Here is a 27595-nt window from a genome sequence, read left to right as displayed (position 1 = left end):
TAGCGACCCCTCCTTGGGTTTCCGAGGCAGTATCACTACGGAAGTAGGATTGCCCAACCTTCCTTCCGAGGAGTGGCTGGTGGGTTTGAACGGCCACCCTTCTGGTTAGCAGTCAAGTGCTTTAGCCACTATGCTACCAGAGCTCCTTGGTGCACTATAGATACCATTATATGCTTGTGGAATGAATGTTTGAAAAAAAGGATGAATGAATGAATGAGTTTATGTTCTGTAATGCATCTCTGATTGTCCTGTTAGTTGTATTACTAGTGATAAGGTATCTGCTAAAAAAGTACATGTGCTTGTTTATTAGAAATGTTTTACTGTAAATTGTTAGTAAATTGGATCTGTGCTGCTTGTTTTTCAAAGAAGTCCCCACTTGGAGATTAAATGAATTAATGCCCATGTTATATATTCAGAAGTTTGCATTGGTTTGAGAGTTGATCTTCAGCAAACATTTATATGCATATTTTAGTAATTCCATTGTTTTAAAGATTCAGGCTTTTGTCCTTTGTGGTATATAGTTACATAGTCCTAACATAGTTTAACTTTATGGAAATGCTTGTAAAAAGAATTTTTGTAGCGTGAATCATTTCTACTGATAATCCTAATTTTGCTCTTACTTCCTGCTTTGCACTGATTACGTACAGCACAATGAGATGACGGAAAAGAAAGCCCCAGCTTTTGGAACATACGCCTTTAAGCTCCAGACAAAGAGAATGAAAACTCAGTGCTGTATTAGATTCCTTCTTCAGCAGAACTGAATTCCTCATGACAACCAGCCAGGCTGGAGGAGTTAAGAGCAGCAATTTTACATTACACTGGAGTTTCTAGGCTGGCATGGAAAGAGATGCCAGTATTAGCTATTTGCATCTTATTGTAGCCACAGGGATATGTGAACAGCCGGAGAATTAATTTGATATATATTCCCAGAAGCCTCTCTTCTGCCAACAGAATTCTATTACTATGAGCTTCTGAGTATGTTCTGTGAATTTGTTTCTTGCTTTTTAATATCCACTATAGCATATTTTGGGAGCTCTGGTAGCATAGTGGCTAAGGCACTTGACTGCTAACCAGAAGGCTGGTGGTTCAAATCCACCAGTCACTCCTCGGAAGGAAGGTTGGGCAATCCTACTTCCATAGTGATACTGCCTCGGAAACCCAAGGAGGGGTCGCTATGAGTCAGGGCTGACTCGATGGCACATAACAACAACAACAACAACATAGCGTATTTTGAGTAAGTGGATTGCTACATAATGAGGTGCAGCTATATCTTGGTTTGGAGCAAACTCTGTTAACCTAAGGAGATACAGGTAGAAAAGGTAAGGCTCTGAGTATACAAATGCCTTCTACCTTTAGGAAGGCAGGGATTTCAGATTAACACACAGTGCTTTATCTAGTAAATGGCAGCCATTCCTGAAATGTTTTATCCGTTGTTAATGGAATTCCAGACACCAGCAAGAAGATAGATATGTTGAAGGGCAAACCCTGCCAGACTAGGGTTGCTTCAGCTGGTTCCTAGAGCTCCTGGGAGCAGGGAGTATGTGTTCTGCTGCGCTGCTTCTCAGATCTAGGTGGGAGGTGCATCTTTTAAGAGACCTTCTCTTTTACATCCTTTGCTTCAACTTCTCCTTTCTTAGTCTCAAGATTGAAACTCCTTCCTAAGTAGCTTTTGCATTTGAATCTTTTACATCAGATTTTAAAATGAAGTTATTTCAGGCATCACCAAGAATATTGGAAGATGCTTTGTGGAGCAGAAAGGCAAAGTCCAAGATAGGACTGAAATTGGCTGTTGGAAGTACAGGTGTTTTTGCTTCGGCACTGCATGTGTGCACTTAAAAAAAAAAAAAGCAGTTCACTTTCTGCAAAATCTTTCACTACGCTAAAAGCTTTTTGGGAAAAATGAAGCTAGGGACAAGTTACTCAAAACCTCTCCAGCTGTGTACACAGAGGATAAATATAAACAATAAGGATCCAAATAAAAATACTGACACAGTTAAACGTTGCCCCTGGCATTTGCACCTGGTGTCACTGGCTGCCCATCCTCACCCTCTAGAGCTTATGGACTTCCTTCCTGCATGGGGCGTGGGGCCTGGAAGGCATTTACTTTTAATGGAAACCAGTTTTATCAAAATTAAAAATAAGATCCAGGAATCGTTTCCTCATTTTTTTTTTTTTTTTTTTAAATACAAGGGAAAATGTTTCTAGCTTTTTCATTCGTTCTTGCAGCCTCTCCAGAAAGGGAAGTTGAGCCACTAAAGTAGCCATTGCTTGTACTATACAAAGGACTTTAAACAAGAATATAGCTTTCTCTTAAGATCTTCGTGTATTGCTGACATCTTTCCTTTAGTTGTGAGAAAACTTTCTCCTGATCATTTCATAACATTAATGTGCTGGCAAAAATTGAATATGAACCAACACAATTATGCATTATACCAACATCATGTCATAGTGTTAGCTAAATCACATGGGCAAAAACACGTTTTTATAGTTCAGCAGTAACTGCTAGGAGAAGAGTCGTCCAGTAACCTTTGTTATTTCTCCGTCCTGGGTCATGCACTGCTTTGGCTCAAGTGTACCAATGGGACATACTCTTTAGAACAGCTGTTCTCAAAAGTGTGAGCTGTGGACCCCTTGGGAACCTCAAGAAGTTTTTAGGTGGTATACAAGGTCAAAACTATTTTATAAGATATTACTTGCCTTTTTCTCTGTGTCAGCCTTTGCCGTTATATTGCAAAAGCAGTGGTATCTAAAATGACTGGCATCTTAACATGAATAAAGGCTGTGGCATAAGCTCTACTAGTAAGTCTTTATATTTTTTACTGCCAGCACTTGCAGTAAAATTATAATAAAGTTAACAAAACAAAACGTTTTCCCTTAAGAATGTTCTAGGTTGAAACAGTGTAAATTATTAATTTTTTTGAAATTTCGATCCTTGATTATCATGAATGTTCTGTAGGATGAAATGGGAAATATACATAAAATAATTCTGCTGCACACTGAAGCACAGTGGTTATCTTGAGGAACATCATTCTATTTCGAGATGTCTCCTAGGCATCCAAATTGGTCAGGAGTTTGATATACCTGACTCTTAACTCTCATATAGTACTCACATACTTGAATATATTGGAATGTTTCTGGTATAAATTTTTTACTATCTTCTTTTCATGGCATATTTGATCTCTTTCATTTTATTTAAATAAAATAATATATTTTGTATCCTGATCTGGAATCTCACGTAAGTTACAAACTTAAAAATACGTTTGCAAAGGCTTCTCAGTTGTCTTGACCTTTCAGGCTAGGGGACTGTGTACACCTTATCACATGTGCCAGGAAAAAAACTACTTGCTATAAATGGCTAAGGAGCAGTACCTTCTTTAAAACTCTTTCCCCCCGCCTACAAAGTCCAAGGAGAAATCAGAAACTATGTTAGATAATCAGAATCTTGAACCTTGATTCTTGTGCAGTGTATATGATTTACTTAGGATAATAGGTTTAAAAACAGGATTTGCTGAGTGCTGTTAGCAGCACAATGGAGCTCAGATTTGCCCTTTCATTCTGTAATCAAACCTTGTTAATTTTTGCTTTAATTCCCTATTGGTTTTCTGTTAAAATATTTTTAAGTATAATCTCTAATAGAAAAGAGTGAAAGCAGTTGTTTCAGAAGCATGATGGTATTTGATCCTTTAAAGCAATGTTGCTAAGGGAACTTTTATTTGCCTAGAAGGAAAACAAAGTGCTTATTAGGATGGAGAAAGAGAATTGAAATGATTTCCTCTCAGCAAAGAAAAGCATATAAAATGTTGCTGTATTAGGAGTGAGAGAATCTTCCTGACTGGACACAGGCCGTGTAGTTTCTTGAGGGAGTGGTCAGGCTCACCTATACTTCTTAAGGTGCAGCCTCTTGCTGCCAAGAAGCTTCTGAAAAAGAAGCAGGAGCCAGGGAGATCACCAAGGGCAGTTAGCTTTTTAGATCTGATTCCACATTCAGGGAAAAGGGGCTTCCTGTGAGAAGACAGAGAAAAGCATCTGGCAGTTGAAAACAAATTGGCTCTGAGATGAGCTTTTTGGAAGGACAGTTGATGCCAGCCAGGTGATAAGAAGTTAAATTCTTAGAACTGAACTGGGAAAGAGACTAATGGTAAATGATGCTTAGTTAGAAATGTGCTAGAATATATCTGAGCATTTCTTTAAATCATATGCCTTATAGAATACTTACATACAGTTTTTCTTTTTTAAATATTTTTTTATTGAGACTACACAGCAGAACATAATACCAATTCAACCATTTCTCCATGTATACTGACATTGCTTACATTCAAGTTGTGCAGCCATTCTCACCCTAGTTTTCTGAGCTGTTCCTCCCCCATTAACGTAAACTCAACTGTCCCCTAAGTTTCCTATCTAATCTTGAGTTGCTGTTGTCAACTTGCTTATATTATAAAATGTATTGTGTCCCGTTGAGTCACTTCTGACTCATTGACAGTAGAACAGAGTGGAACTGCACCATACAGTTTCCTGGGCTGTAATCTTTATGGGAGCAGATTGCCAGGTATTTTGTCCCATGGAGCCTCTCGTGGGTTTGAACCACTGACCTTTTAGTTTGTAGCTGAGTGCTTAACCACTCTGTTACCACACAAAAAACAAAACCATAGCCAATGCTGTTTAGTTGATTCCAACTCATAGCAACCCTATAGGACAGAGTAGAATTGTTTTGTTGAGTTTTCAAGGCTATAAATCTTTATGGGAGCACACTCTGCCTCATCTTTCTTCTACAGAGCAGCTAGTGGGTTTGAACTGCCAAACTTTGGTTAGCAACCGAGCACTTAATGAGTGTGTCATTAGGGATCTGTAATTATCCCATATACATAAATCTTAAAAGAGCCATGTTCAAGGCAGATACTCTTTACTGTTAGCTCTTGTTAGATGTCATGAAGTTGGCTCTGCCTCATGGCAACCCTATGTACAACAGAACGTAACACTGCCCAGTTATATGCCATCTTCACAATCCTTGCTATATTCCTGAGCCTATTGTTGCAGCTACTGTGTCAATCCATCTTATGGAGGGTCTTCCCCTTTTTCGCTCACCCTCTACTTTTACCAAGCAGGACATCCTTCTCCAGGGACTTTTTCCAAGACAGATTTGTTCGTTCTTTGGGGTTTCTGTGATATTTTCAGTTTTCTTTGCCAACACCACAATTCAAAGGCATCAAATCTTCCTCGGTCTTCCTTATCCATTGTCCAACTTTCACATGCATATGAGGCAAATGAAAATACCATGGCTTGGGTTAGGCACACCATAGTCTTCAAAGTGATATCTTTGCTTCTTAACACTTTAAATTAGAGTTCTTTCACAGCAGATTTGTCAAGTGCAATAAAATGGCTGATTTCTTGATTGCTGCTTCCATAGATTTTGATTGTGGATCCAAGTAAAATGAAATCCTTGACAACTTTAACCTTTTCTCCATTTATCATGATGTTGTTAGTTGGGCCCGTTGTGAGGATTTTCGTTTTCTTTATAATGAGATGTAATCCATACTGAAGACTGTAGTATTTGAACTTCATCAGTAAATGCTTCAATCTTCACTTTCAGCAAGCAAGGTTGTGTCATCTGCATGTCACAGTTTGTTAATAAGTCTTCATCCAATCCAGATGCCATGTTCTTAATATATTCCAGCTTCTTGGATTATTTGCTGAGCATACAGATTGAATAAGTATGATGAAATGATAAAACCCTGATGCACACCCTTCCTGATTTTAAACCGTTTAGTAACCCCTTGTTCTGTTTGAATGACTGCTTCTTGGTCTGTGTACAGGTTCCTCATGAGCACAATAAAGTGTTCTAGAGTTTCCATTCTTCACAATATTACCCATAATTTGTTATGATGCATGAAATCAAATGCCTTCGAATAGTCAATAAAATACAGATGTTAAACATCTTTCTGGTATTCTTCACTTTTAGCCAAGGTCCATCTGACATCAGCAGTAATATTCCTTGTTCCATGCCCTCTTCCGAATCCAGCTTGAATTTCTGGCAGTTTCCTATTGATGTACTGCTGCAACAATTTCTGAATTACCTTCAGCAAAATTTTACTTGCGTGTGATATTAATGATATTGTTTGATAATTTTCACATTCTGTTGGATCATCTTTCTTTGGAATGGGCACAAATATAGATTTATTCCAGTCTGTTGATTAGGTAGCTGTCTTCCAAATTTTGGGGCATTAATGAATGAGCACCTCCAGTGCTACATCCTTATAGATAAATCTTAAAAGAGCTCAAGGCAGACATTTTTACTAGTTGAGTTAAATTATTATTTGGTTTTTAGAAGACTTTAAGAAGGGGGATATTTTTGGCTTAATGCAGTGGTTTCAGAAATTCATTCAGCCCTCATGGCTCCAGAAAATCTGGATTCCATGAGAATTTGAAATTTTCTTGATGATGTATGTATAATATGTGTGTGCATATGTATCACTTTCTTTTTATTGATTAAAAATAGTCTTTATATTATCTTGAAGTACAGTTTTCCCTCATGTTGTTAAATATTTACATATATTTACTTATGTTTTTACTGCTAGGTGCTGTTGAGTCGACTTGACTCACAGCAACCCTGTGTACAACAGCAAGGAGCACTATGCCATCCTGTGCCATCCTTACAGGTGTTGCTTTGTTTTAGCCCATTATTGCAGCCACCATTTTGATCCATCTCATTGCCCAAATGTGTTGATGTTGAGTCAGTTCTGACTCACAGCAGTCCCATTTGTTAAAGAGTAGATTTGCTTCATAGGTTTTCTTGGCTGTAATCTGTACAGAAGGAGTCTCTTAGTGGTGCACATGATTAAGCTCTAGACTGCTAACTGGAAGGTTGGTGATTCAAACCCAGCCATAGGTGCTTCAGGAATGAGAACTGGTGATCTTCTTACGAAAGGTCACAGCCTTGAAAACCCTATTGAGTTCTACTCTCCATACATGGGGTGGTCCCGAGTTGGAGTCAACTCAGTGGCATCTAACAACAGCAATCTTTGTGGAAGCAGATTTCTAGGCCTTTCTTCTGTTAGATGGGTTTTAATTGCCTCTGAAGGACCTACGCATGCACGTATATGCACACATATATGTTATTGTGTATATACACACATTGTTTTAAATATGGCTTTTGTAATAATTAAAAAAAAAACCTTCAACAGTATAAAAACTGCATTGATCATACTAGTGAATTGAAAATCAATATATATAGTTTTTAGACACTGTACCAGGTGCTTGGGGGAAGTGAATTCAAAGATGGGTAAGACCTTTCTCCTACCCATGAGGATGTTTTGTCTGTTGGGTAAATTTGAGTTACATAAAACAGTTACAGGACTTGAAGCACCTTTTGCATTGAGCAAATCTGTTTCAAAAGTCTTTTGTAAAGTGTTGAAAAGCAAAGATGTCAGTTTGAGGATGAAGGCACACCTGACCGAACCATGCTGTTTTCAAACGTTTCATATACATCTGAAAGCATGCATGAATAAGGAAGACTGAAGAAGAAGACTTATGCCTCTGAATTATCATTGAGGGAAGAATGTTGAATGTAACTGGACTGCTAGAAGAACGAACAAATCTGTCATGGAATAACCTCTGGAATAATCCTTGGAGGCAAGGATAATAAGACTTTGACTTACGTACTTTGGACATGTTATCAGGAGAGACCAGTCCCTGAATAAGGACACCAGACTTGGTATGTTGTTGTTGTTGTTGTTGTTATGTGCCGTCGAGTCAGCCCGACTCATAGCGACCCCTCCTTGGGTTTCCGAGGCAGTGTCACTACAGAAGTAGATTGCCCAACCTTCCTTCCGAGGAGTGGCTGGTGGGTTTGAACCGCCAGCCTTCTGGTTAGCAGTCAAGTGCTTTAGCCACTATGCTACCAGAGCTCCTAGACTTGGTATAGTAGAACTCAAAAACTCATTGCCTTCGAGTTGGATCCGACTCATAGCAACCCCTCCTTGGGTTTCTGAGGTGGTATCTCTACAGAAGTAGATTGCCCACTCTTCATTTCAAGGAGTGGCTAGTGGATTTGAACCCCCAGCCTTCTAGTTAGCAGTCAAATCCCTTAGGTACTAGGAGGAAGACCCTTCATAAGGTGGATTTTCATAGTGGTTGCAACAGTGGACTCAAACATAACAACTATTGTGACGATGGTGCTGGATGGGCAGTGTTTTATTCTATTGAACGTGGGTCACTATGAGTCAGACCTGACTTGATGATACCTGACAACAACACACTTACTGTAGGGGTCTGTGCAGACTGCTGTGAGAGCACAGAGGATAGAGCAACCCATTCTTCTGGGGTAGTTGGAGAAGACTGTTCAGAAGAGGCAGTATTTGAACTAGGTCACGAAGGATAAATAGGAGTTGTCAGAGGAAGAAGAGAAGGAAGTGTTTCAGGCAGATGGTATTCCATGAGCAAAGGCATGGAAGCAGTGATTTAGGAACTGTAGTGAGAACTCTGTATTTAGAGCAATAAACTGTGTGAGGGATTGGTGGAAAGGAGTCTGTAGAATTAGGCACTAGCTATATCATGAGGAACCTTATATTCCACAGTAAAGGGTTTGAACTTTCCTTCTTGGGAACAGAGAACTAGTGAGCTGGTTTGCTTTTGAGTATGATGGATCTGATAACAATGTGAACATTGGGGTGGAGGGCTGGGAGAATAGTGATGGGCAGACAGGTTGGAAGACATTGAGTTGTAGTAGTTCCGGGAGTTCTGAAGATAGTGGAAGGAGTTGATAAGGAAAATTGTGTTATAGTCAACTCAATTTGGTGATATAGTAATTGCATATACTTACAAAAACTATAATAAAGATTTTTAATCCTCAGGAATATGATGGGAAATTGGAAAAACAAGTAACAAGTAACAAACATTACTTGAATTCCTTATAAGTTTTTAAGTTCTTTAGGTTTAGCCATCTTTAAATTACAAATGTACATCTTCAGACACAAAAATTCCTTCATGGCAAATTTAGCTGAACTAGATTAGGCCCGTGTTACTAATAGCATGTTAGCTGTCAACAGCTTAACGTAGAGAAAAGAGATTATGTAAATGTACCATTTTATTATATATTAAAATTGAAGACTAATTAATATTACTTCCATTTCAGAGTGTTGAATTCTCTCAATATATTATTTTCTGGTTTTCCTTTCAGAGTAATTTGGTAATTTCACTGTTGCTTTGGAGATAGAAATATACCTTTGTGGGTATAAATTCATATCATTTCTAAGGACCAAATATAGGCTAAAGAGGAAAAGAAATTGTAAAACAGATAAATTGTATTCTGTTTAAACATCGAATCCAAAAGATAATCATTTTACTCTGAGCTGAGGCTTTGATCAAATAAGTGAGCCTGGTCTCCTGTGATCAAAACACTGGGGGCTTTCCATTCTTCCTTTTCAGTGATTTGCCCTGAGAGGGAGAGTCTGTCATTTGCCTAATTAAAATTGCAGTAAGTGAGTGTTTTATTTCTGGTGGCATGCACCAGAAATAAAAATTAGTCCTTTAAAACACATAGCCATTCGTTTACAGAGTCTTCTATAAAAGTGTATTTTTTTTAAATGAATTCTTAAGATGACGTTCATACCTACCTTAGTTTGAACTACATGTATTTGGTATCTTAAATTCAAGCACTTTTGAAAATTGTCTGCAGATACGGTTATCAGAAACATGTTTACTATTTAACAATCAGTACTCAGTTAAGGTGAGATAAAGTATCCATGAAAGATAATGTTGAGAGGGAGAAAAACCCACATAATATCCCAGGGCTTCATAGACCAATAATAATCTGGTTTCCTGTGAGAGGTGCTTTGGCTATAAGGAATGTTACTAAGGACTGAGCCTGCCAAGAGGTTCCATTGTGTTTATTTCATTTGTGTTTGGTCCCGGAAAACCTGGTTTTAAAATTTGCTTTATTTCTTATAGGCCACTTCAGTCCATAATCAGGTCATTATGATTTGGTCTCATTTTCAGACCTCAACCATGTCTCTCTCACTGGCCTGTAGCCCTTAGTTTAGTTCTTGTTTCTGACTTTGGTTGTGGGTGATGATGAACATTTACATCTGCACCAAAATGCACTTGAGAGCATCTCCTCCATTGCATCTGATTCTTGACTCTCTTAGTGGTATCTGATTTTTTTTTAATATCTTTATTAGCTGCCTTGATGTATTAAGTGAAAGAGCTGTTTTGAATCTGATTCTGTTCTCTACCAGATGGAGTAAAAAGATAGTTTTAAAAAAATTATTTTTGGAGACTGACAAGTGTAACTTTTATAATTTTATCGATTATGGGAAAATCCAGAAATACTTGTTTAAAATTTAAAATATTAAGGGAATCTCAATTGTTACTTTTTAACAATTGAGTAATAACACAAGAGAAGCAGTGCTTATTGATCAGAAATATTTGTACCCACAGTTATTTAATATCTACATGTATGGATAGATATTTCTCAGTTATTAGGAGGAAGTTGGTTTTCATTCATTTGCAATATTTCAATTAAACTACCTTTTACAAATTGAAGGTGTCAGAACTGGATTTTAATCTTGATATCAGTGTACATTTTTGCTTGGAATGAAGTTACAAGCAAACATGATCTGGTTGTTAATTGTTTTACAGATGAAAACTGGGATGATGACCAATTGCTTGGTTTTGAACCCTGCAATGAAAACCTTATCTCTGGCTGCAATATAATCAATGGGAAATGTGAATGTGACACCATTCGAACCTGCAACAATCCCTTTGAGTTTCCAAGGAAGGATATGTGTCTCTCTGCTCTGAAGAGGATTGAAGGTAAGTACTAATTTTCGCTAATCCTCTAATTGTGAACCTTAGCATGTGTACTTTTGACTATTGGTAGTATCTGAGCCTGAAAAGGCAAACATAAACTGAGAGAGATTGGTAACTTTTCTAACCCCAAATAAACTTCATAAGATTTACCAGGTACCTATGCGATGTTGTCTGTGTGTGAGTGTGGTTGGTGCTGTAGTAAGTGTGAGCAGGGTAATGTGTGCCAGCTTGTCTAGGTCACCTGTGCATTATGGATGATTTCACGAGTGGTGGTCTTGAGATTAGCATCTGTTGTCACCGTTTCCATTCCACTTGATTTACCAGAAGATGGTGCTCCAGAAGGAGAGTCTGCTAATTAGAAATGCAGCTCATCTGGCAAGAAATAATATATCTTTAGAAGAGACAGGAAAATTGTGTAGTGAAGATTGAAGGCTTAGTGAAGTTGGTTCTGCCAGGGTGGCAAAAATGACATTGGTGTAGATAGGTCACTGGGTACTTCACTTCTGGAGAGAAGTCAGAAATTATACTAAAGCAATAAGAAAATTATGCTCAGCTGGCTTACGACTTTTATACATTCATTCATAAATCCTAAAAAAAGGATTGATGACTTAAAAATAATGATTCATAGCAATAGTAATCGTCAGTAGATCCATAGCTTGGTGCAGTGCCTTAAACAAGAGGTAAGTCCTGGGCTTGGCTCTGCCTGCCCTGCCTAGCCCTAGGTTCCTCTTGAGAGTACAAAGGCTTAATACAACATTCTTGAATATACTTTTTATTTCTAATATCATGTCATTCCAGCATGGAGAGCTTGGTAATATAGTTTGGAGAGCAAAGATTTGTGAAGTCCAAAATCAAGTGCATGAGGATAGTAATGGCAGGATTGATATTTCTGAATTATATTGTTTCTAAACCAAACCTCTCTGGTAGCATAGTGGCTAAGGCACCTGACTGCTCACCAGATGGCTGGCGGTTCAAACCCATCAGCCACTCCTCAGAAGGAAGGTTGGGCAATCCTCCTTCCGTAGTGATACTGCCTCGGAAACCCAAGGAGGGGTCGCTATGAGTCAGGGCTGACTCGACAGCACATAACAACAACAACAACAACAACACAAATCAAACCAAAACCAAATTCACTGCCGTGGAGTTGGATTCGACTCATAATGACTCCTCCTTGGGTTTCCGAAGCGGTATCACTATGAAAGTAGATTGCCCCATCTTCCTTCTGAGGAGTGGCTGGTGGGTTTGAACTGCCAGTCTTCTGGTTAGCAGTCAAATGCCTTAGGCACTATGCTTTTGTTTCTAGGTTACATTAAATGGTAGTAAAAGGTAAGAAATTTATAATAGTCTCTGAAACAACATTTCTTTTTGTATTTTCTAATGCTGCTAAGTCATTAAAAGAGACTATAGTACAAAACAATAGAAATAGAAATAGTTTTAGAAGAAGAAAAGATTTAGTTCTAAATGAGAAACTGAGGTTCCCAGAATTGATTAGTAACAGGTCCGCTCGTAACCCTGTCAGTTATTCTTTCAGTCACATCATGACTTTATATAATACAGTCAGGTGCCTAACTCATTTTTACTGTTTCAGGGCCCTTTGTTTACCCCTCTTCTCACTCACATCACCTGCCAAAACTGGATTTGCCAACTCTAAAGATTTGGAGATAAAGATGAAATGGTCATATGTCTATATAAATCCTTTATTCTCTAATTTAGTTATCCATACATATTTTATGTAACATTATATGAAATACTGTAGCAATTTAGAAATACTGCTTTTTGCTATTATATGTCATGAAGTTGTTTATTCAAGCATTTTAAATGCATATTTAGTATTATTAGTTCTGTCATTGTCTTTAATTAGGCCACCCTTCAGGGCATTTAACACTGTGTTCTTGAGCACACCCTCACCCTCTTCATTGCAATCTAACTTGTTTGCAATGCAGCAGATTTTGAATCTATGTATGATGCTGTCACCAGAACTAAAAAAACAAACCCACTGCCATCAAATAGATTCTGACTAGTAATGACCTTATAGGACAGAGTAGAAGTGCCTCATTGGGTTTCCAGTGCTGTAAATCTTTACAGAAGCAGACTGCCTCATCTTTTCCATGAAGTGGCTGGTGGATTTGAACCACTGATCTTTTGGTTAGGAGCCCAAATGCTTTAATCACAGAACCACCAGAGCAGAGCTCCTTGATGCTGTCGCAGGAAGTTTTATTCTAAAAAACAGTGTCTGTTCACTTTTAATTTGTTAGGTATATATTTATGATCTCCATAATGTGGAGATTACTGCATTGATTTTTTTTTTTTTAATTTTTTATTTAGCCTAATTAATTATTGTGATTTGGGTGACCCCACTGCAACAGTTCCCCTCCCACTTCCTCCTAATAGTTACCACTTCCTCCATGTACTCCTGCCCCCTGAGCTGTCTCCCTGTGCATAAACAGCCTTTCTTTCTCCCATGATTGTTCTCTCCAGGGAGTGTATCTACCTCAGGTAAATGTTCAACTCATATGCCTGTCTTTTGTTTGGCTGGAAGCCACAGGTGTGGGTTCAGTTCCAGACCTGAAGGGCAGCTAGGGGCCATAATCTCAGTGGTTCCACCAGGGTCTATCAGACCAGCAAACCTGGTCTCCCCCCCCTTTTTTTTTTGCAAATGATCTTGAGTTTTGTTCCACATTGTTCTCCCACTCTCTCCAGGATCTCCCACATAGATCCCCTTCCAAGTGGTTGACAGTGGTAGCCTGACACCATCTAGTTCATCTGGTCTCATAGTCGTATAGGCTGTGGATTGCATGGTGTACCAGTTGCTATGACTAATTGTTTCCATGGATCTTTGGTTTTCTTCATTATTCTTTGCTTTGGACGAGGAGAGACCCATTGTTGCATCTAGATGGCTGTTTGCAAGCTTTTAAGATCCCAGTCGCTACTCGCCAAAGTAGGAGGTAGAACAAAAATAAATTAATTAGGCTAAATAAAAAGAGAGAAATGGAGCATGATGAAATCATTGTTAGGAGGACAGGTTGTAGGGGATGCAGAAAGGTTAGCAAGGGGAGATATTGCAGTCAGGAGGCTCCTTAGATAGCTGCTTTCATTATTTAAACTGAACTAGAACGGTCTTGGGAAACAGTGAGAAAGAGATGGATATACATCATTTTGAAGGAAGAGCCTGTTGTATCTGTTAACATATAAGAGAGGAATGAAAAAGACTAAAGTAGATTCCAGGGTTTCTAACCTGAAATAGTAGAAGAATAATAATGCAAATAACAAATGGAAAAACTCTTTTAAGATGTTTGGATAAAGTACAACTCAAAGATGATGGAGTGGTTGTTAGTAGTGGGAGATATAAGGTCAAGAGGGTCTTTTAAAAACAGTGGCAGATATTATAGCATGTTTGAATGGTATAGTAAAGACGGAGAAGCCAATAATATAACAAAGTGGATGATTATAAGAGTAAAGGCTTTGAGGAATGAGAGAAGCAAAATAGTTTCTGTTTCTCAGCAAAGCACAAAACTAGTCTTCAGCAGACACTGAAGTGGAAGAAGGAGTGTGGGGATTTGAGAGAAAGAGGTAAATGTGAAATAGACATCTCAGAGAGAAAGGGTGAACTAACTAGGAAAATGTAATGAGGTGCCAACCACTGCTAATAGCTCACTTGAGGTTAGTGGTTATAAATTTGAAGGGAGACCAGTCAGCACAGTTGTGTGTTTTTTTTCCAGCTCTGCTGCAGGTGCAGTGTAGGTGGGGAGGTAGATTTAACTAGGGTTGAAATTTTTCCTGGCAAAGAGGTGCAAAAGGGGATTGAAGGTTATGTAAGGGAGTATTTGTGGTGACAGACCATGCCATCTGTGCTAGAAAGGTGATTAAGTGCTAGGGTCAGTGGAGAGGAGGCCATGGCGGGTTTGAAGAATTGTTGGAGTGGGGTAGCTGAGGAAGTAGTAATTTTGAGAATGGATACACAGGTGGAGCTGTCATTGGTTTCAGTAAGGGCTAGGATATAACCTTGGATGTACTTGGCTGAAGACGGATAAGAATAATACCGTGGAATTGGGGAGGTCAGGTGCTGAGCCAAGTTGGATTTTTTATGTGGGTGACAGATTTGCTAAGAGTGATAGTAGTAGTAGGAAAGAGACACTGAGCCTGAAGTTCTGTAGATAAATGTAACAACTACATGTGGTTGATGATATAATCTGATTGTATGTGTTTCAAGTGAACAAGGATGTTGTGGTTATTTCAAAAGGGAGAGGAAGAATGATCTGAAGGTAACAGTGAGAATAAGAAGGATACCTGCCCCATCCCCAGGATTTATGCAATGTAGGAGATAAGGCATTCCTGCTTGAGAGGGCTTCCAGGGATACAGAATAGTCCGGGAGTATCCAAGTTTCAGTTAGAGCATGAAGGTAAAAGGTAGGATGAGGGCAGAGTGGAGTTTGCTAATGACAGATCATGAGTTGTAGAAGGATTTGGGAGGGGGAAGGGTCATGGAGAGCTTGGGTGATTTTGCAGAACCAAGTAGGGGTCAGAGTCCAGTGATGATTGATGATTTGATAAATTTAGTCTGAGTCTGGTAGTCTCTTGTGGAGAGATGGATAGAGCCTTCATTTGGGGACTGCTCCCTTGGGTAGTTTATAGTGTTAGGGTGGGCACTATTGGTGATGAGGTGGGAAGAGTGGTATTCTTACTCTAGAGCATGATGAGAAAACATGGGTCCCATTTCATCATGCTTTTGGGAGTCATGCATTTTAAACACAACTGCAATAATATAAAATAACATTGTGAATGTCACAGCAGGCCATTTGATACCATATTCATAGATTTATGGAGAACACTGGCAGTATCTGGACATTATAAGTTTCCTATGTATTGGTTATATTTGTTTAAAGAAAATGAATTGGTCCTGGATTTTACCCTTTGTTTCTTTCCTACAGTACATTAGCTCATCATTATAATGATCATCATATCATATCAGTCAGTCATAGTTTGTCAGAGTAGTTTTTATTTTTCCAAGGAGGCCTCAAGAGGAAGCCTGATAAAGGGAAAGACCTGCCAGTCATCCAACATTGATCTTCACAAAGCTTATAGTTCTGTAAACCCACTGCCAACGAGTTGATTCCTACTCACAGCAATACTATAGGATAAGGTAGAACTGCTGTATAGCATTTCCAAGGCTGTAATCTTTTAGAGGGAGCTCTGGTAGCATAGTGCCTAAGGCACTTGACTGCTAACCAGAAGGCTGGCAGTTCAAACCCACAAGCCATTCCTCAGAAGGAAGGTTGGGCAATCTACTTCCATAGAGATACAGCCTTGGAAACCCAAGGAGGGGTCTCACTGAGTCAGGTCCAGCTAAATGGCACATAACAACAACAACAACAACAATCTTTAGTAGCAGACTGTCACATCTTTCTTTGGTAGGATGACTGTTGGATTCAAACTGCCAACCTTTTGGTTAGCAGCTGAATTGTTTTAACCACTGCACCACATGTTGTTTTTACTGTCATGTGCCGTCGAGTCGGCCCCAACTCACAGCGACCCCTCCTTGGGTTTCTGAGGCGGTATCACTATGGAAGTAGACTGCCTAACCTTCCTTCCAAGGTGTGGCTGGTGGGTTTGAACCGCCCCCCTTCTGGTTAACAGTCTAGTGCCTTAGGCACTATGCTACCAGAGCTCCCACAAGGGCTCCTTAATTCTGTGCCACCTTACCTATTTATTCATGATTTTGCATATAGTGTACAAAAGTTAAAGAGGTGCACTAGAGGTCAGAGGAGGGGACAAAACTAGCAAAAACAGCACCAGCACAGTGCAACACCTGAAGAGTGTCCTGGAAGGGCCTCTCTGGGCTTAGTAATGGTAATTAAAGTTGACACTGAAGACTTCAGTGTTATCATGCATGAGTTGGGCATTCAGGTTTGCATGACTCCATGTCTGGAGTAAGTGGCTCAGTATGTATTTTTTAGATTTTGTGATACAGAGTGGCTATAATAAATTGAGCAAGGAAATGATGGGGAAAAAAAAATGAAACCAAGCCAAGTTAAGTAAAACTGGGATGTAAAACACACTGGAAAAGATTCATTTATTCATTCATCTAGCCAATATTTGTTTAATGGCAAAAGCATATTAGGTACAGTTTTGTGGGCTGAGGATGAATTCTAATTGGAACTTACATTCTAGATCATGTGTGTGCGTGTGTGTGTATTTGTGTAAAAATGCAAAAATGAACAAACAATGCCATACAATATAATAAGAACCATGAAAAACAATAGAATGATATGATATAGAATTACTTGGCAAGGTGCTTTAAATAGGAATGTCAGGGAAGTTCTTTCTGAAGGGATGGTATTTGAACTGAAATTAGAATGCATAAAGGAGTCAGCTTCATGATGATCTGGGTGGGAAGATAATTTCATTCAGAGGGCACAGCACGTGCAGAAGTTCTAAGGTGAGCTCACACGTTTTAAAAGGGTGGTAAGAAAAAACAAGAAGGTCAATGAGACTGAAATGCAAGGAGAGAGGTAAGGGATGTAATTGAAGAGACAGCTAAGAGCCAATCAGTCCACCCAGGGCCTTGAAGACTACAGTGAAGTGTTTGGATTCTTATGATGAGTACTTAGGGAAATTGTTAATGAATTTGAGAAAGGGAGTAACATAATTTGATTTGTGTTTTAAAAGATTAATCTGGTGAAAAAGAGACTGGTGGGGAGAAGGATACAAAAATGACGACAGACTCTGCAGTTAGGGGTTCTCTTGGTAGTTCAGGTAAGAGACTTGGACTTGTGGACCGGAGATGGAGAGATGTGGTGGATCTGAGATTGTTTGGAATTACAGTAATAGGACTTGTTGGTAGAGTGCATGGTGGGAGGGTGAGGGAAAGAGGAACTGAGGAATAGGCTTACGTGCAGGGGTTGAGCAAATTTAATGCCCTCTATTAGGGGAAGGAACAAATTTAGGAGAACTTAAAGGTTTGTTTTGAATAAATTAGACTTGACATCCAGCTGGAACTATTTGTCACTTAGATAATTGTTGACATAACTAATTTATTAAGTAAGGTTCATACACGCATAGCTCCATGATAAGTACTCTGAAGATGACAAAGATCTAACCCTGTGGAAAAGTCAGCCATTTCTATAAAGAGGAGATTATAGAGAAAAATGAAAATGAAAATAACCCAATCCACATTGATTTATCACCAGGCACACTAGCTAAGGTGGTGAAAATGGTTAAGCTTTCAACAGTTAGATGAAAGGTTGGCAGCTGGAACCTTCCCAAAGATTCCTCTGAACAGAGCTAGTGATCTTCTTCCAAAAGGTCACTGTGAAAGCTCTATGGAGCAGTTTTGTTCTGCACACATGGGGTTGCCATGAGTCGTAATCAACTCACTGGCAACTAATGACAGTGTCTGAGTGGGATTCATAAAATGTATTCTGAAATACACGTTTTGGCATTGACGTATTATACATCACAGGGGTTCCTGGAATGGTATAGATCTTATGGAACTTATTCTTATTTGGAGCTACGCAATGAACATTTTGCAAAAAGTAGAAGACAGTTGGGGATTTAGAAGTACTTCCTTTGTTTTAGCTAGAAGCACATAGATGTCGTGTTAAATGGTTTATAATTTCTGGCTGTTTTTAATTTTTTTTTCCTCCACAACATATTTTAGTGAAAAGATAAATAAAAAGTTAGTTTGTGGTATATTACATCATTGTCTTATACTGACTGGACAAATAACTGCTCTATATTCCTAAGTTGGAAAAATCATGGAAAACGTTGTGGAGGAACTGAGAATTGAGGCCAATGCTAGAAATGTGTTGGATTCTCAACAGAAGGGAAAGGAAAATTAAAGAGCAGCCTTGGAAATAAAAAGGGGAGGATGAGCTGAGGGAACAAATAGGAGGAAACAAAGATAGTCACTGGGCAAATATGCTGCAAAGGATCTCTTTAAAGTGTTAAAGAGTAAAGATGTCACTTTAAGGCTAAGGTATACCTGACCCAAGCCATATAGTATTTTCAGTAGTTTCATATGCGTGTGGAAGTTGGACAGTTAATAAGGAAGACCACAGAAGAATTGATGCGTTTGAATTGTGGTGTTGGCAAAGAATACTGAAAATATCATGGACTGCCAGAAGAATGAACAAATCTGTCTTAGAGGAAGCACAGCCCGAATGCTCTTTAGAAACAAGGATGGCCAGACTTCGTTTCACATACTTTGGTCATGTCAGAAGGGACCAGTGCCTGGAGAAGGATATCAAGCTTAGTAGTGGGTCAGTGAAAAAGGGGAAGACCTTTAGTGAGATGGATTAACACAGTGGTTGTGATGATGGGCTCAAGCATAGCAGATATTCGGAGGATGTTGCAGGATTGGAAAGTGTTTTGTTCTGTTCTGCATAGGATCCAGATCGCCATGAGTTGGTCTGACCCAGCAGCACCTAATAAAAATAACAATACAGTGAAATCAGTGGCCTTTAGTGACTGATTGACATTGGGGAATAAGAAAGGGAAGACTCCCAGATTTCAAGCTTGGACATGGGGAAACTCAGGATAGGTGGGGGAAGGGTAGTGGGTGATGGGCAAGATATATACATGTATTTACTAGAATGTGGAATATAAGGGTAACAGCTATCTGGGAGGTGTGGATGGATGGTGTTCTGGTTACCTAGTGCTTCTCTGACAAGAATATATCACAAATGGGATGGCTTGAACAAACAAGAGTTTATTCTCTTATAGTTCGGGAGGCTAGAAGTTCGAATTCAAAGTGCCAGGCTCTAGAGGCTGTGTGAAAGCCCCTCGACCTTGGGCTTCAGCTCTGCCTCTTGCTCCCGGCCCACTGAAGGTAGAGGCATCTCTTCGCTCAGACAGCTACTGGCTGCTAAGGCTAACAGGCCCAAGGTTGACAAATAAAATGGCACAATCCCGATGTTACCAAACTACAAGGTAGGTCATTAATTCAAGTCCATTGAGATTCCCAAGGTCGGTAGAGCATGGTAGGCTGCTGAACAAGGCTACATGCAGAGTTCAAGCATGCCATAAGCTGGAGACCATTCCCAAAGCTGTTTCTTACATATGAAGCAGACCACATACCCAAAGACAACTACTCAGCTGCTCACAGTAGATTCCACCATGGAGTTGATTACCAGTCTTAACATGGGGAATACTATTTCTAGCTACTCAGCCACTCAGCCAGACCCAGTCAAGTTGACAAATAAACATAACCACCACAAATGGGTAGATAGGGAGTTTGCTTTGTTAGATTTGAGATACGTATAGAGTATCAAAGAAGCCCTGGTAGCACGTTGGTTAAGCATTTGGCTACTAACTGAAAGGTTGGTATTTCCATCTACCAGCCCTCTGTGAGAGAAAGATGTTGTAATCTGCTTCTGTAAAAATTATAGCCTTGGAAACCCTATGAGGCAGTTCTACTCTGTTCTATAGGGTTGCTATGAGTCAGAATCAACTTGATGGTAGTGAGGTTATATATAATATCAAGGGGAAGATGAGAGCTAGGGAAGATGACTTCTAGAAGTCAGGAGGGAGATTGGGCTGGAGATGAGGATCTGTGATCTTCTCAGGAGAGAGTGTATGGTATCTTCAATGGCTTTTGAGTACATAACAATGTGAGGAGTATGAGTATTTTTAGGCAGATAAATGTGACAGTAATGTGCTTAATGGAGGTAACACCAAAGTAGGGTAAAAGGGCTGTGCAGCATGGTGGTGCAGAAAATGCTCAATGCTCCAGGAACACAGGAAAAAGAAACTTAAAAGTGACTGCTACTACCTAACTTAGAGCCTCCAATTTTGGGCACCTGTGATCCTAGGATGCATAAAATAGAACACATACTTTTAATGATTAAGTGGTTAATTTGTATTTCCTTGTTCTACAAAGCTTTGAAAAGTGTTTGAATATACTTACCTGAGCTGATCAGACCCATCCCTGATGTTAGAGTTAATTGGAGTACTAAGATGATTAGATAATTGGGTAAGAGGTTAAAGAAGTAGGATTTTAGTCATAGACTCATTCCAGAAGAAATTCAGCATTCTCTATACTACTTTCTGAGGCTGCTCCTTTCACTTTAGAGATGCTATAATTGTTCATTCATTCATTCATTTATTCCTTCAAAAACTATGTATTGAACACATGCTATGTACCACTAAATCTCAGATTCTGCCAATTTGATACTAGTTTTCCTTTGAACTGAGGTGTTATTTTCTAAATGGTCTTTAAAGTGCTGATCATTTTCACATTTTGGTCACACTATAGGAGCTTCCTTTTGATTTTTAAAGATATTTTACATATATTTTTAAGCATTCACCTTTTCTGGAAATATTAATGAGCTCTGGTGGTATAGTTTGGCTGCTAACAAAAGATCAGCGGTTCCAGCTAATCAGCCATTCTCTGCAGTCTGCTTTTGTAAAGAGACAGCATTGGAAATCCTATGGGGCAGTTTTACTCCATCCTAAAGGGTCTCTATGAGTTGGGATCAACTTGATGGCAGTGGATTTGTTTTTTTTTGTTTCAACAATGCAGCACATTGCCATGGAGTCAGATCCGACTCATAGTGACCCCTTCTTGGGTTTCCAAGGCAGTATCACTACAGAAGTAGATTGTCTAACCTTTGTTCCGAGGAATGGTTGATGGGTTTAAACTACCAGCCTTCTGGTTAGCAGTCAAATGCCTTAGGCTCTATGCCACCAGAGCTCCTAAAAAGAAGTAAGATGATACAAAATTTGTATAGAGTTTATATTTGTATTTTTCCCTCTGTTTAAAATAGAAGGAAGTTTGATTTTATGTTTTATGGCTGTGTCTTCTGAAACTAAATTAATTTTGACATGGAACTAAGTGACATCTGTTTTATGGGCTTTTTTATTTAATTTTTTGAAAACCTAAATAACAGTTGCTTCAAAGCCCTGACTTTTAATTATTCTGAGCTCCAAATTTACTATTCTAGTCCTACCTAAGGAAATGTTAATATTGTGTGAGTTTCTTAATCCATTTTTAGTTTTTTACGTTTCACTTGTTTCAGATTTTTTTCCTTAAGTGTTAAGTGCGAAATTTTATTCTTGGTCATTATCTTTTTCTAGACTGCAGTAGAACCTATGCTGTGTATGGGCTAATCAAATATTCTAATTCTTATTGCCATCTGTAATGTTTGTCAAATTTAATTGCTGTTAAGAAATATTATATGTTTCTGTTCATAGAATGCTTTTCCTCAAAAGTTTTTTTCTTTGTGGTAAACGCTGACAAAAATACCTTAAGGAAGTGTCACCAAATGGAGATGGGAATATTATTAATACTTATTCTGCTTTGTTGTTGTTGTTGTTATGTGCTGTCGAGTCGGACCCGACTCACAGCGACCCCTCATTGGGTTTCTGAGGCAGTATCACTACGGAAGTAGATTGCTCCATCTTCCTTCTGAGGACCTGAAAAAACAAACCAATCAACCCACTGCCATTGAGTCAATTCTGACTCATAGCGAGCCTTTAGGAAGAGTAGAACTGCCCCATAGGGTTTCCAAGGCTCTAAATCTTTACGGAAGTAGACTGTCTCATCTTTCTCCTGCAGTGTGGCTGGTGAGTTTAAACTGTAGAACCACTCATCTTTTGGTTAGCAGGTAAATACTTTCACCACTATGCCACCAGAGTCTCCTCCTGATACACTTGCCACTGGAATTGTGTTGGATGGAGACTGTTTCCGCTGGAGCAAGAAATCTGCTGCCATCACATAACATACAAACTAGCACAGAGAAGACAGACACACGCAGCTTCACTCTCTCTCATGTGATGGTACTTGGGAATCATGTGGAAGAAGTCTCCTAGGTTTCTTAAACTTGAGAGACTATAATGGTCACACAGAGATTTTGATTTACTAGGACTGCATTAGGGCCAGGGAATCTGCATTTTCAGCAAGCAGATGCTGCTGTTGTTGGTTTTTTGAGCACACTTTGAATAGCAAGATTATAGAGTATTTATGTGAATTGGTTTCCCTGTTCAGAAAAATGGACTTGTGCTGGTGTAGAGAATATCTTTTCTCTTGAGTAATCATTTTCATTTCTACTACTTTCATTGTTTTTAAAAATAAAGCATATGTTATAAATTGTTTTACTTCAATTATTAATATACATTAATGGTTTCATTACATAAGTTTTAAAATTTTTATGCCATCAAGTGAAAAATACTAAAAGAAATCAAAACCCAATTGAGGCATTTCGTCTTGCATGTGTAGACCATTCAGTAAGGGCCAAAATAACTCAATATGTGGATGCTGGGGAAATCATTTGTTTTTAATAGATTTGATACTTTATATAAGTTTATCCATTTTATCTTTGCCTAACTTTAGAATTACCTAACAACCTTGTTTCTGTAGTATCTACAGTTATTTTTAAAATTATATTGATTATTCTGTATTCTGTAGTATTAAATGGTATTGTTTTAAAATCTTTCCTAATATAGTGATGATTTTAGTAGAAATGGTCCAGTGCAGCACTAATTCACAGGATCAGATATACTGTGAATGTTGCCCCAAATAGGAATACTTTACACTGTAAGATTATCATACAACAAAGTTAAATCTGGAAGGCTGTTCTTAAAATTTTATTGTTATTTTTGGGTGCTAATGAGTTGATTCTGACTCATAGTGACTTCATGTGACAGAGTAGAACTACCCCCATAGAGTTTTCTTGGCTGTAATCTTTACAGAAGTAGGTTGCCAGGTCTTTCTCCCGCATAGCCACTAGGTGGGTTCAGACTGCCAACCTTTCAGTTAGCAAATAAGTGCTTAACCATTGCTCCACCAGGTCTCCTTTTCTTACAGATTATCAGTACTAGAATTATTCTGTTGAAACCAAAAGAAAAACCAAACTCAATGCCATTGAGTCGATTTTGACTCATAGCAACCCCTCCTTGGGTTTCCGAGGCAGTATCTCTCTGGAAGTAGATTGCCCGGTCTTCCTTCCGAAGAGCGGTTGGTGGATTTGAACCACCAGCCTTCTGGTTAGCAGTCAGATGCCTTAGGGGGCACTATGGCACCAGAGCTCTCCCATTCTATTGAAACAAACAAACAAACAAAAAACCAAACTCACCACTGTTGAGTCGAATCCGACTCATAGAGACCCCTCCTTGGGTTTCTGAGGTTGGGCAATCTACTTCCGTAGTGATACTTGCCTCAGAAACTCAAGGAGGAGGGGTCGCTATGAGTTGGGACCGACTCGATGGCATATAACAACAACAATCACTACAGAAGTAGATTGCCCAACCTTCCTTTTGGGATTCTGTTGAAGGGAGGATGGAAATGAGGCAGATATTATGCATTTTGTGAAGTTTGGAAGGAGCTCTGGTGGTTCAAACCCACCAGCCACTCCTCAGAAGGAAGGTTGGGTAATCTACTTCTGTATTGATACTGCCTTGGAAACCCAAGGAGGGGTCGCTATGAGTCGGGTTCGACTCCATGGCAAATAACAACAAGAGCAACTGCTGACACAGTGGTTAAAGCATTCAGCTGCTAACCAAAAGGTCAGCGGTTTGAACCCACTAGCTGCTCTTCAGGAAAAAGATCTAACAGTTTGCTTCCATGAAGATTCACAGCCTTGGAAACCCTGTGGGACAGTTATATTCAGTGCTATAGGGTTGGTGTAAGTCAAAATTGACTTGATAGTGTTGAGGTGGGATGAATTTTAGGGAAAAAGCATCTTTCAGAAGTGCTTAGCCTTCTCCTCCCCCCTCCCCTCCGGTTTTATTTTATTTTGTTTTTTACTTTTACTGTGGTGAAAACATACACAATAAGACATTTGCCAACATAACAACTTCCCCATTTACAGCCCAGGGACATTGATGACATTTTTCATGTTGTGCCACCATTATTGCTATCCTTTTCTGAAATATTCTGCCATTATTACCATAAACTCAATACTCTACAAACAAAAGCTTCCCCTTTCCCCATCCCTCCTACCCTGGTAACCACTAATAATCTTTGGATTCTCTCTCTCTCTATGTGTATGTGTATGTATATGTATATATGTATGTATGTGTGTGTATTTTCCCCCCCAACCTATCTAGGAATTTCGCCTCCTCTCACCTGTCATCCTTGGTAACCAACAAAGAAAGTTTCCTTCCATGTATAAACTTTTCCTTGACATTTTACTGGACTTTTGTCCTTCTGTGATTGATGTACTTCACTCAGCATAATGTTCTTCCAAGTTCATCCACTTTATAGGGATGTTTTGCACATTCTACATTATTCTTTAGGGCTGCATAGTATACCATTGTATGTAGGTACCACAGTTTGTTTATCCATTCCTTGGTTGATGGCACTTAGGCAGTTACCCTATCTTTGTTATTGTGAATAGTGCTGTGATGAATGTGGGTGTACATGTATCTATTTGTGTCCTCGCTTTCATGTCTTTAGAATATATACCTAGTAATGGAATTGCTGGATCAAATGGTATTTTTGTTTCCTAATTTTTAAGGAATCGCCCTATTGCTTTCTACAGTGGTTGTATCATTTTTCAGTCCCACCAGCAGTGTATGAGAGTTTCAATCTCTCCACATCCTCACCAGCATTTGTTATTTTCTGTCTTTTTGAACTTTGCTATTGGTGCTGGGGTGATAAAGTATCTCATGGTTGTTTTGATTGGCTTTTCTCAAATGGCTGATGATCATGAACATTTCTTCATATGTTTGTTGGCTGCCAGAATATCTTCTTTGTTGAAGTGTCTGCTCATGTCTTCTGCCCATTTTTAAAATTGGATTGTTTGTTTTTTTTTGATGTTGAGGTGTTGGAGTTTTCTATAAATTTTAGAGATAAGTCCCTAGTCAGGTATGTTGTTGCTGAATATGTTTTCCCATTCTGTAGGCTTTCTTTTTACTCTGTTGCAGAAGTCTTTTCATGCACATAAGAATTTAATTTTTAGAAGGTCTCATTCATCTAGTTTATTTTCAGCTGTTTGTGCTTCTTGGATTTTGCTTGATAGTCTATTTATGCCATAAATTAGGACCCCTAAGTTTGCCCCTATTTTCTCTTTGATGAACTTTATAATTTTTAGGTTTCACACTTAAGTCTTTGATCCATCTGGAGTTAGTTTTTGTGTATGGTGTGAGGTATGGATCTTGTTTCATTTTTCTGCAAATGCATATCCAGTTTTGCCAGCATTGTTTATGAAAGAGACTGTTCCCCATTTAATGGATTTTGGCCCTTTATCAAAGATCAGCTGACCATAGGTGGATGTATCTATTTCTGGGTTTTGAATTCTGCTCCAGTGGTCTATGTGTCTGTTATTGTATCAATACTAGGCTGTTTTGACAACTGTGGCAGTGGTAGTAGGTTTTGAGATCTGGGACTGTGAGACCTCCTACTTTGTTATTCTTCAGTAGTGCTTTGCTTATCCAAGGTCGTTTTCCTTCCATATAAAATTGTTGTTGTTTTTGTTATGTGCCTTTCAGTCTGACCCGACTCATAGCAACCCCTCCTTGGGTTTCCGAGGCAGTATCACTACGGAAGTAGATTGCCCCATCTTCCTTCCGAGGAGTGGCTGGATATAAAATTAGTGATTGGTTTTTCCATGTCTTTAAAGAATGTTGATGGCATCTGGATTGGAATTAAATTGAATGAATAGATTTCTTTGGGTATTACTGACATTTTCACAATGTTCAATCTTCATATCCGTGAGCATGGTATGTTCTTCCATTTATGTAGATTTCTTATAGTTTCTTCAAGTAGTGTTTTGTAGTTTTCTTTGTACAGGTCTTTTGTATTCCTGGTAAGATTTATTCCCATGTATCTTATCTTTTCGGTAGCTATTGTAAACAGCATTTATTTCCTTTTCAGAGACCTCTTTGCTGGTGTAGAGGAATACAACTGATTTTTGGGTATTGATCTTGTATCCTGTCACTATGCTAAATCAATAAGTTGCAGTAATTTTCTTTCTGCGTCTCTTTTGTTTGTTACATAGAGAGTCATATCATCTGCAAATAGGGCTAGTTTGACTTTTTCCTTACCAGTTTGGATGCCTTTGATTTCTCTTTCTTGCCTTATTGTCCTAGCTAGGACTTCCAATACAGTGTTGAATAGCAGTAAGGATGGAGGGTATCCTTGTCTGGTTCTGGTTCTCAGGAGGAATGGTTTCAGTCTCTCTCCATTGAGAATAATGTTGGCTGTTGGTTTTGCATGTATGCCCTTTATTATGCTGAGGAATGTCCCTTCTATTCATATTTTGCTGAGAGTTTTTATCAGGAATGCATGTTGAATTTTATCAAATGCTTTATCTGCATCAATTGATATGATCATGTGGCTCTTTTCCTTTATTTTACTTATGTAATGGATTATGTTGATTGTTTTTCTAATGTTGAACCATCACTTGCATACTTGATATGAATCCCACGTGGTCATAATGTATTATTTTTTTGATATGTTGTTGGAGTCTGTTGGCTAGGATTTTGTTGAAGATGTTTGCATCAGTATTCATGATGGATATTGATCTATAATTTTCTTTTCTAGTGGTGTCTTTGCCTGGTTTTGGTATCACAGTTATGCTTATTTCATAAAATGAATTTGGGAGGATTCCATCATTTTCTATGTTCTGGAATAGTTTGAGTGAGATTGGTGTCAGCTCTTCTCTGAACGATTGGTAGAGTTCTCCACTGAAACCCTCTGGGCCAGGAGGTTTTTTTTCTTGGTAATTTTTTTTTTTTTTAAATTTTATTTTGATTTGAGTGAAGATTTACAGAGTAAATTCACTTTTCATACAGCAGTTCACATATACTTTGTCTCATGTCATTGACCAAAGTTTACAATGCAACAGCTCCC

At 38.7% G+C, this 27595-nt stretch overlaps 1 protein-coding gene across 1 annotated transcript in view; it reads left to right on the top strand.

Annotated features, from left to right (window-relative positions):
• Positions 1-27595, top strand: part of CRIM1 (cysteine rich transmembrane BMP regulator 1) — a 287524-nt gene that overhangs the window by 65596 nt on the left and 194333 nt on the right. Inside the window, exon 2 of the mRNA XM_007945075.2 lies at positions 10636-10809. Within this exon, the coding sequence (XP_007943266.1) occupies positions 10636-10809 (174 nt within the window). The remainder of the gene's footprint in view (positions 1-10635; positions 10810-27595) is intronic.

Source organism: Orycteropus afer, unplaced genomic scaffold (genome assembly GCF_000298275.1).
Source record: "Orycteropus afer afer isolate SDZICR_OR568_19922 unplaced genomic scaffold, OryAfe1.0 scaffold00131, whole genome shotgun sequence".
Taxonomy (NCBI): Eukaryota; Metazoa; Chordata; class Mammalia; order Tubulidentata; family Orycteropodidae; genus Orycteropus; species Orycteropus afer.
Note: the sequence above shows the minus strand (reverse complement) of the source record. Positions and strands in the feature narration are given on the sequence as shown.